At 37.0% G+C, this 9,715-nt stretch overlaps 1 protein-coding gene across 1 annotated transcript in view; it reads right to left on the bottom strand.

Annotated features, from left to right (window-relative positions):
* Window positions 1–6,741: 6,741 nt before the first annotated feature.
* The window catches only part of LCA5 (lebercilin LCA5), a 59,348-nt gene continuing 56,374 nt past the window's right edge, over window positions 6,742–9,715 (bottom strand). Inside the window, exon 8 of the mRNA XM_059177230.1 lies at window positions 6,742–9,482. Coding sequence (XP_059033213.1) covers window positions 8,620–9,482 — 863 coding nt within the window. The 3' untranslated portion in view covers window positions 6,742–8,619. The remainder of the gene's footprint in view (window positions 9,483–9,715) is intronic.

Genomic DNA, 9,715 nt, shown 5'->3' with positions numbered 1-9,715 from the left:
TAAAATATAAAGCAAATTTATTTAAAACTAGACTTCAGAGTTATGTGTCCCATTGACTCTGGACCCCAGTGATAATGTTTGAGATGTTAACATTAACAGATTTTCCTAGCATATATTCTTTGATTCTACTATTTTTCTACTGAAAAATATTTTGGATATGGAACATAAGAGATTCGTGATTATTTGAATGAGCTCTTCTGTAAGTACTTAGGAGAATAAACTTTATGGATGTCACTGATATTAGAAATAAACATTGAAGCTAAATTTAAGATTTGGAGGGAAGTTCTTGTAGAAGGAAAAAAAGCTGCAATAAACCCTTGTTTCTAGGTGTACCCAAAAGTTTTCAGTATCCATTATTGTCTGTGTATGGTAATTCTCAGATTCTTTTTACCAGGATGAAAAAACTGAAGTCTGTGATGTGCTATTACAGATAGTGCAAAAGGTAGGCCTTACCAGAATCCATATTAACTGTGACAAAAATTCTGAAATTTGATATTCAAGTCAGTTAAACAGAGAAAAAAGGCAGGCGCCTTTGGCCATGCTATTCATGGCATTCCCCTGCTATTCTAGCAGGGAGGCTTCTTCCTGAATTCTAATACTCTGCCTTCAGACCAGAGTATGGGCTCCTGATTTCTGTTACTCCCCATGGAAACAGCTGGAGAAGCAAAACTATGTGTGTAAAGCTGCTTCTCCCACAGGCTGCCTGTTCATGGCAGCAGCAACGTGCCTTTTGTGGGGGACTGCAATTTCTGCATGGGTCCATAAAGACAGGACGATTTCAAAGATGCCAGATTATAGGACAAGATTCTGTTGTTTTAGAAAAAAAAAAAAAAAAGCTTGGGGTGCTGATACAGAACCAGAAGAAAATGCTAATAGGTAGGTAATGTTTTCCCTCTAGTGACATGCTTATATTATCTGTTCTCTTCTCTCAAGAAAAATCATCTCATTTAATCCTCATTTGTAAAATATCATCAACCCCATTTCACATCTGAGGAACCTTAAGAAAAATTAGATTATTTGTAATTCGTAAGTGGTAAACTCCAACTCAACTCCTGACGGAAAAGCCAGTATTCTTTCAACCCTATCCTGGCTACCCATTTCTAATTTTTGTTTTATTCTAGATTGAGCTAAAATGTTCATTTATATATTAATATATTTCACAAATGTAGCATCTAGTATGAAAAAATACTTATCTGGAACTTTTCTCTGAATCCCAAAATGTAGTTTAATTGTCTTGCATATTTATCTTACATAATGATGAAACAGCTCAGTAAGAGTGAACTTCGTAATGGACCCCCATGATTACAATCATATCACAAAAGTAGCTTGTTCCTAGGAATAAGGTGTTGTGATTAACTAACACTTGTTCCATACAGAACCTTTCAATGTTTTTCCCTAAGAGCTATTAATTTAAATATTTTTAATTGGAAAATACAGGCATACCTCCTTTTATTATGCTTCACTTTGTTGCACACTTCACAAATACTACATTTTTTTAAAAAATTGCTTTCTAATTTAAAGTTTTGTTGCAACCCTGCATTGAACAAGTTCGTGTTATTTCTCCAACAGTATTTGCTCACTTCATTTCTGTGTCACATTTTAATGATTCTTGTTAATAACAGATTTTAACCTTTTTCATTTTATTTGGTGATTTTTTTTAGGATTTTATTTATTTGACAGACAGAGATCACAAATAGGCAGAGAGGCAGGCAGAGAGAGAGGAGGAAGCAGGCTCTCTGCAGAGAAGAGAGCCTGATGCGGGGCTCGATCCCAGGACTCTGGGATCATGACCTGAGCTGAAGGCAGAGGCTTTAACCCACTGAGCCACCCAGGTGCCCCATTTGGTGATCTTTAATCAGTGATTTTTTTTTTTAATCAAACTATAGCTGGCACACAATGTTACACCAATTTCAGGTGTACAACATAGTGATTCAACAAGTCGATATATTCTGCTGTGCTCCTAGCAAGTGTAGCTACCATCTGGAACCATACAAAAATATCTAATCTGTGATCTTTGACGTTACTATTGTCATTGTTTTGGGACGCAAACTGCTCCCATATAAGATAACGAACTTAATCAGTAACTATTGTGTGTTCTCACTGTGGAGCAGTCAAAGATTGGTCATTCCCTTTGTCCCTCCCCTTGGGCATTCTTATTCCTTAAGACACAATAATATTGAAATTAGGCCAATTAATAATCCTACAATAGTCTCTAAGTGTTCAAGTGAAAGGAAACATGTCTCTCACTTTGAATCAAAAGCTAGAAATGATTATGCTTAGTGAGAAAGGCATGTTGGATACTGACATAGAGCAAAAGCTAGGCTTCTTGTGCCAAAGAGCCAAGCTGTGAATGTGAAGGAAAAGTTCTTGAAGGAAATTACATGTGTTCAACTACATTGAACACATGAATGGCAAAAAAAAAAAAAAAAAAAAAAAAAAGTAAAACAGCCTTATTGCTGATATTCAACATTTTAGTGTTCAGGAAAGATCTAACCAGCCATAACATTCCCTTCAGCCAACGCCTAATCCAAAGCAAGGCCCTAACTCTCTTCAGTACTGTGAAGGCTGAGAGAGGTGGTAAAGCTGCAGAAGAAAAGTCTGAAGCTAGCAAATAATGGTTCGTGAAGTCTAAGGACAGAAGCCATCTCTCTAACATAAAAATGCAAGGTGAAGCAGCAAGTGCTGATGTAGAAGCTACAGTACGTTATCCAAGAGATCTAGCTAAGATCATTAATGGAAGCTACAGTAAACAGATTTTCAATGCAAATGAAACCATTATACTGGAAAACGCCATCTAGAACATTCATAGCTATTAAAAAGTGTCTGTTCTCAAAGCTTCAAAAGACAGGCCAACACTCTCTGTTAGGAGCCAATGAAACTGGTGACTTGGGGTTGAAGCCAATGCTCATTTACCATTCTGAAAATCCTAGAGTGCTTAAGAATGTGCTAAATCTACTCTGCCTGTGCTCTATAAATGGAACAATAAAGCCTGGATGATGGCACATCTGCTTACAACATCATTTATTAAATATTTGAAGCCCACTGTTGACACCTAGTACTCAGAAAATAGATTCCTTTCATGGTTAAAGGTACACTGTGAAGGTACCTTTTTTTTTTTAAAATTTTTTATTTTAACATATATTTTTATCCCCAGGGGTACAGGTCTGTGAATCACCAGGTTTACACACTTCACAGCACTCACCAAAGCACACACCCTCCCCAATGTCCATAATCTCACCCCCTTCTCCCACACCCCCCCCCCAGCAACCCTCAGTTTGTTTTGTGAGATTAAGAGTCACTTATGGTTTGTCTCCCTCCCAATTCCATCTTGTTTCATTGATTCTTTTTCTACCCACTTAAGCCCCCATGTTGCATCGCCACTTCCTCATATCAGGGAGATCATATGATAGTTGTCTTTCTCTGCTTGACTTATTTTGCTAAGCATGATACGCTCTAGTTCCATCCATGTTGTCACAAATGGCAAGATTTCATTTCTTTTGATGGCTGCATAGTATTCCATTGTGTATATATACCACATCTTCTTGATCCATTCATCTGTTGATGGACATCTAGGTTCTTTCCATAGTTTGTTGTGGACATTGCTGCTATAAACATTCGGGTGCATGTGCCCCTTTCAAATTATTACTGCTCAACAACATATCAGGTCACCCAGGAACTCTGATGATGTACAGTGAGATTCATGCTGTTTTCATGCCTAACACAGCATCCATTCTGTAGCCATGGATCAAGGAGTCATTTTCACACTCAAATCTTATTTGAGAAATAAGGTTGTAAGGTTGTAGCTGCCATAGGTCATGAAACCTCTGATGGAAAAGATTGACCATTCTAGATGCCTTTAAGAGCACTTGTGATTCATGGGAGGAATTCAGAGTGTCAGCATGAGCAGGAGTTTGGAAGATGCTGATTCCAGCCCCTATGGATGACTTGGAGGTATTCAAGACTTCAGTAGAGGAAGTAAGTGAAGATGTGGTGGAAATAGCAAGAGAACTAGGAGTGGAGATGTGACTGCATTACTGCAATCTTGTGATCAAACCTGAATGGATGAGGAGCTGCTGCTTATGGATAAGCAAAGAGTGTTTTCCTGGGATGGAAATTTACTCCTAAAGATTGTGTGAAGACTGTTGAGATGACAACAAAGGATTTAGAAGATCACATAAACTTACTTGATAAAACAGTGGCAGGTTTTGAAACGATTGCCTCTTAATTCTGAGAGAAGCTCTACTGTGTGAAAAATGCTGTCAAACAGCATTGCATGCTGCAGAGAAACCATGAAAGGGAAGAGTTAATTTGGCAAACCTCATTGTTGTCTTCTTTTAAGAGACTGACACAGTCATCTACCCTCATTCAATAACCATCACCCTCATCAGTCAGTGTAATTAACATTGAGGCAAGACCTCTACCAGCGAAAAAATTACAACCTGCTGAAAGCTCAGATGATGGTAAGCACTTTTTTAGTAATATTTTTATTATTTTAAAAAATATTTTATTTATTTGACAGGGAGAGCCAGCAGGCAGAGGGAGAGGGAGGAGCAGGCTCCCTGCTGAGCAGCGAGCCTGATGTGGGACTCAGTCCCAGGACTCTGGGATCATGACCTGAGTTGAAGGCAGATATCTGACTGAACCACCCAGGCACCCCTTAGCAATACTTTTATTAAAGTATGTATGTTGCTTTTAGGCATCATGCCATTGGACATTTAATAGACTATAATGTAAAGCTAGGTTTTATATGCACTGGAAAACTAAAAAAATAATTTGACTCGCTTCATTGTGGTGGTCTAGAACCAAGCCCACAATAACTAAATGGATTTTTTATGTCTAAAATTTCTTCGTCAGGGAAAAATGCCTCCCCTATCCATAGAAGTTGTGATCATTCCATGAAGAGGGATAGTAGTTTCTTCCTTCTACACAATGCCACCAGCCCTGTAGGTGGGCATATAATATAAACTAGTCAACCAGACTTTTGCCAGAGCTATAGAGATTTTCTTTTTGAAGCGGGTGCCCAGCTAAAGGGAGCCAAGCTAAAAGGTGGGCAGAGTAAACACTATTATTTGAACCTCCAGATCAAACCACACTCTCCTGAGCTTTCCATATTCAAGCCAAAAATAATTTTGTTTTGTTTAAGCTGGTTTGATTTGGGTTTCTGTTACTTACCACTATTGCAAGAGTATTTTCTGAAATATCTTATTTCTTTGGACTTCTTAAATTGACACTACTGAATATAGTCTATCACCTGTATCCATCACTTTCATTATTACAGTCTACTAGCCCCAACTGTAAAATGGGAGTAACAGTATCTACTTGAGAAAAAATTTTATGGGGAGCACATGCATAAAAATGCCAACTGCCATGCCTGGCATTCAATAAGTATCACTTCTCTTCCCTGTTTCTCCATTACCTTTCCAAAACATCAACAGCAAGAATCTGAGCCTTTACATTTCTGTTCTTCACATATAAACTCATTTAACATATGCAGTCACCATGAGGTAGGTCCTATTATTAGTCCCATCTTATAGAGGGGGGAAAGGAGATACAGAGAGGTTTTGTAGCTTACCCAAGGATACACACATTGTGGGAGAGCTGAGGAACAAATTTTCACATTATGCAATCATAAAGGCCTGTGTTTTCTGTATTTCATTTTTGCTGTGAAGCTTACTGCACAGTTAATGCTGAATAAAGCAAGGAAAGTTCCAAGTGCAGACCTAAGGGGCACAGTATATTTAGCATAGATGTTTTATGATAACTTGGAGAGTTTTTCTGCTTGTTATCTTGTGCAAAGTATAGTGTCAATATATGTACATACCTATGCTCTATTTTTCAATTATACTCTAAAATAACGTCAATCAGCTATGAGAACAGCTAATGTTTACTGAACACTTATGTGCCAGGCACCCTGCCAAGCATTAACTTAAGTATTTCATTCATCTTTCATAACTACCTTAAAAGTATTAAACAAGAGCAGTAACAGCTGAGCAAACCCAAGGACAGTGAGGGAGCTGGTGGGAGGGCAGGGATGGAGCTATGTGTGGTCTGGCCTCCTGCGCTCTGCATTCACTCTGAGGGCAAGCACAGGGCCTATCTTACTCTCCTGGCACCTCCTACATGCAGGGCACCCAGTTAATGAATGACTATATGCTCCTCACTAAAAAGAGAGCACTTTCAAATGATATAAAAGGTGACTTTAATCTGAAAGGGGCACTTGTCGTGTAGAAAGGAGAAAGCTTTAAAGGCAGATCTTTCCTTGATAATTTATAGTTCCCTTTTTTAATCCTAAAAACCCCACATTGTCACTGTAACACACATTTCCCTTCCCCTTTTCACCAGGCAGATCTGCATGCTGTATCCAACACCCAACCAGGGTTACCAGAAGGTGAGTATGTCTGATAGGAGATAGAGAGGAGGATCAGAAAAACAGAGAGTCAGCCATGAAGTAAGTTTATTTTATGATTCAATTTAATCCTCCTTACCCCCACCTTTTTATATTATGAGAATATATGCCATTAGGATAGCTATTAAGGGTGAAAGGATTAATTAAAACTATAATTATCTGATAAGACTAGCATACTGTCTAACCTGATTTAGGGCAAATTCGTCTACTTCAATTAAAAATACTGGGCAGGGAAAAAAAAAAATAATAAAAATTAACTATGCAGGTCCTCTTTCTACCATTCTACCATGAATTTCCTAAATGACCTAAGGTATCACTCAAACAAAGAGCCAGAGTGTGTTTTTAGTTTTTATTAGTTAAGAGTTCTGAGTACAAATAACAAATTTAACTTGACATTTACAAAAGAAAAAAAAAAAAAGATTTACTCTCTGAGGTTTCTTCATAAAGAAAAACCTGTTCTGTACATTTTAATATCAATTTTAGGTTGAATTTTAATATTTCTGTCTTATTTTATCTGGTGAAAGAGACTAGAAAACATTATGTAGGAAAAAACCAAGAGACGAATTAAATGACCTAAATATAAAGCTTTTACTAGAAGGCTTTTTAAAAGCCACTTAAAACAATCTAAAAATTAGAATACTTTTGGCAGAAAAGTTAGCAGCTATCAACAAAATTAACATTACATAATATTTTATCAAGAACTGCATTACAATATTGTGGTTTACATATATTAGAATGATTTGCAACATACTAAAGGCTTATTTATATCAGACATAAAAATCTCTTTGCTAAAACAATTTTTTAATGTACTTTAGCACTTCGGGGAGATTCAGTTCCCAATAAATGACAGTAACACAATTTAGAAGATGACAGATAGCATATCTTTTCATTAGAGACCTATCCAGGTAAGTCTTGCCAAATTGTTATGAAATTATATTCAATAATAAGCATTCATAAGAACTCAAAAGAGTAACTTGGTCCCCTCATCAGTGTATACGCTTGGCATCAGAAACCATACTAATTTCTGGAGCAGGAGGCAGGAACTAACTTTATAATAAGTGTCAACCTACATTTTTTTATGCTTTCCCTGAAACAGTTTCCACCACTCTTCATTTGAAGAGTGTTTCTTCTCAGTTGGTGGTATATTACCACTTCTTAAAGATCAATCATACCCAACATAATCCAAGGTCATCAACTCCTTTGTAGCTGAAGTAAGCTACAAACAACAGAAGACCAACGCATGCATTTCAACATAAAAATATCCGCCCTACTCAGCAAGGCAGAAGCCCCATCTCTAAAACATTTGTAACCAAAGGTTGCTTTAAAATCAGTCCTATAAGTCCAATAGTATTACAATATCATTATCATTGGTTTTGATAGTAAGTTCAAACCTTAAAAATATATATTAAATTTTCCAAGTTGGATTACTCTGGAAACATAATTGTGTTGAAAAAAATCTTTTTATATTAGGATAAAATTTAATTTCCTGTATTTGGGTATGAAATCTCATACCTAGTCACTGAGTTACAGAGTGTAAGAGGGGGAGGAAAAGAAGTACTGATTATTCTGTACTCAAGCTGCTAGGAGCCATGAAAGGGGAATTATCCATGCAAACAGACAAATGTCTTTTGAATTCAACCTGTGTTAGCACAGTTCTCTTAAGTGGGAAATCCCTATGTTGTTGTCACTGCTTCCACTTACGTGTAGCTCTACGTAAGGGACCCCTTTCCTGTCCACAGAGCACAGGGCTCCTAAGTAGCACCAGGGCTCCACCATCTGGGAGCTACGCTTCCCAACCCAGAGCCTCCCACTTTTAATTTCCACTCGACAAGACTATAATTAGCTCAGTGAGGACATGACCAAAAAAAAGTAAATAAATAAATAGGGATTAAAAACAGGAAATAAATATGAACCCCAATGGAGTAAAACTTCCTATAGAGCTGATTAAGAGGTAAAACCTATTTGTAAATAAAAAAACCAAAACCAAGTAAGATATATCTCTCTTTTTGGTTCATTCAAGAGTCTCCTTCATTCTTTGCAGACTAGCTAGGTGGTGTGATATGATCTACTTCTTTTCATTTACACTGTATTTGTCGACTAAAAATCATTCCTTAATAAGGACTTTTTAATATTAAAAATTCTAAAGGTTTATAATAAATATTGTATTAAAATATTTTAATATTTACAACTGGAAAACTGTATACTGCAGTCAGTCATCTCAGGGCTACCTCTTCAATTTCATCTTCTACAGATTCCACTGCTTTTACTGCTGGTTTACTGTTTGTATGTTTTAATCGGTGTCTATTTGGATTAAAACTTCTTCCTTCACTGAGGAAAAAGTCGTCATCTTCCTCATGTTCTCTATCCCTGCTGCTCTTATCCCCTGAGAGAAAATTTAGAGGATCAAAGTCTCCTTTGCTGGCAGCCAGAGAATTCGGGTCACTGCTTTTAGAGGAGATGGTGCTGCTGCCACTGGCACCAAATAGCTGTTCCATCAGATTAGCTTTTTTCTCTCTTCTTGTAATTAAATCTACACTGTCTTTACCAATTTTCTCTATACTGTTTCTTTGGACATCCAAAAGGCCACTCTTTTGGCTAAATGGATTTGACTTCCCTGATGTTTTTGCGAACGAAGGCACATAGCTGCCAAATGCAAGCTCACTTGGGGAGACTGGGCTTCTAGTATTTCCTGGATTCTGACCATCTCCTTTTGTAGTGAAAATGCTGATCTCTTGCAGATGATGCCCATTAAATACTCTCTCTGAGGATTCTGAGAACATGTATGTTTTGGGGCTTCTCTCTGGGGAATGCAGTTTTGATTCTGAATCAGGCAGCAATGGCAGAGGAGGACATTTTATATTCTGAGAATCTTGGAGTTCTCTGCTGATTTCGTTCAGTTTAGCAAGTAGCATTTCTCTCTTCAGCCTTTCTTCTTCCTCTTCCTCTAATTTATCTATATTTTGAATTTGACATATTTCCATTTGGTATCTTCCAGTTTCCAATGCGGGCTTTTCTTCTCTCTCTAACAAAGATATTTTGTCTTTTTGCTTTTTAACAAGTTCTTCTCCTTCCCACTCTGTAAAATCAAATTTTTAAAAATGGGATTTTTACAGCAGTTAATATTTTTAAGTAGGAAAACTCAATTGTCATCTTTTACAAAACAGTCTAATTTAGTTATCAGTATAGTGAGAATGAACACCATAAATTTCATTGCTACACTTGATATTCTGGAATTCAGAAAGAATGTACTTAATGTGTATTGAATTTAAAATTCACATTTATGGAAGAAATTTTGTTCTTCAGTGTAGA

This window comes from Mustela lutreola, chromosome 6, assembly GCF_030435805.1.
Source record: "Mustela lutreola isolate mMusLut2 chromosome 6, mMusLut2.pri, whole genome shotgun sequence".
Taxonomy (NCBI): domain Eukaryota; kingdom Metazoa; phylum Chordata; class Mammalia; order Carnivora; family Mustelidae; genus Mustela; species Mustela lutreola.
Note: the sequence above shows the minus strand (reverse complement) of the source record. Positions and strands in the feature narration are given on the sequence as shown.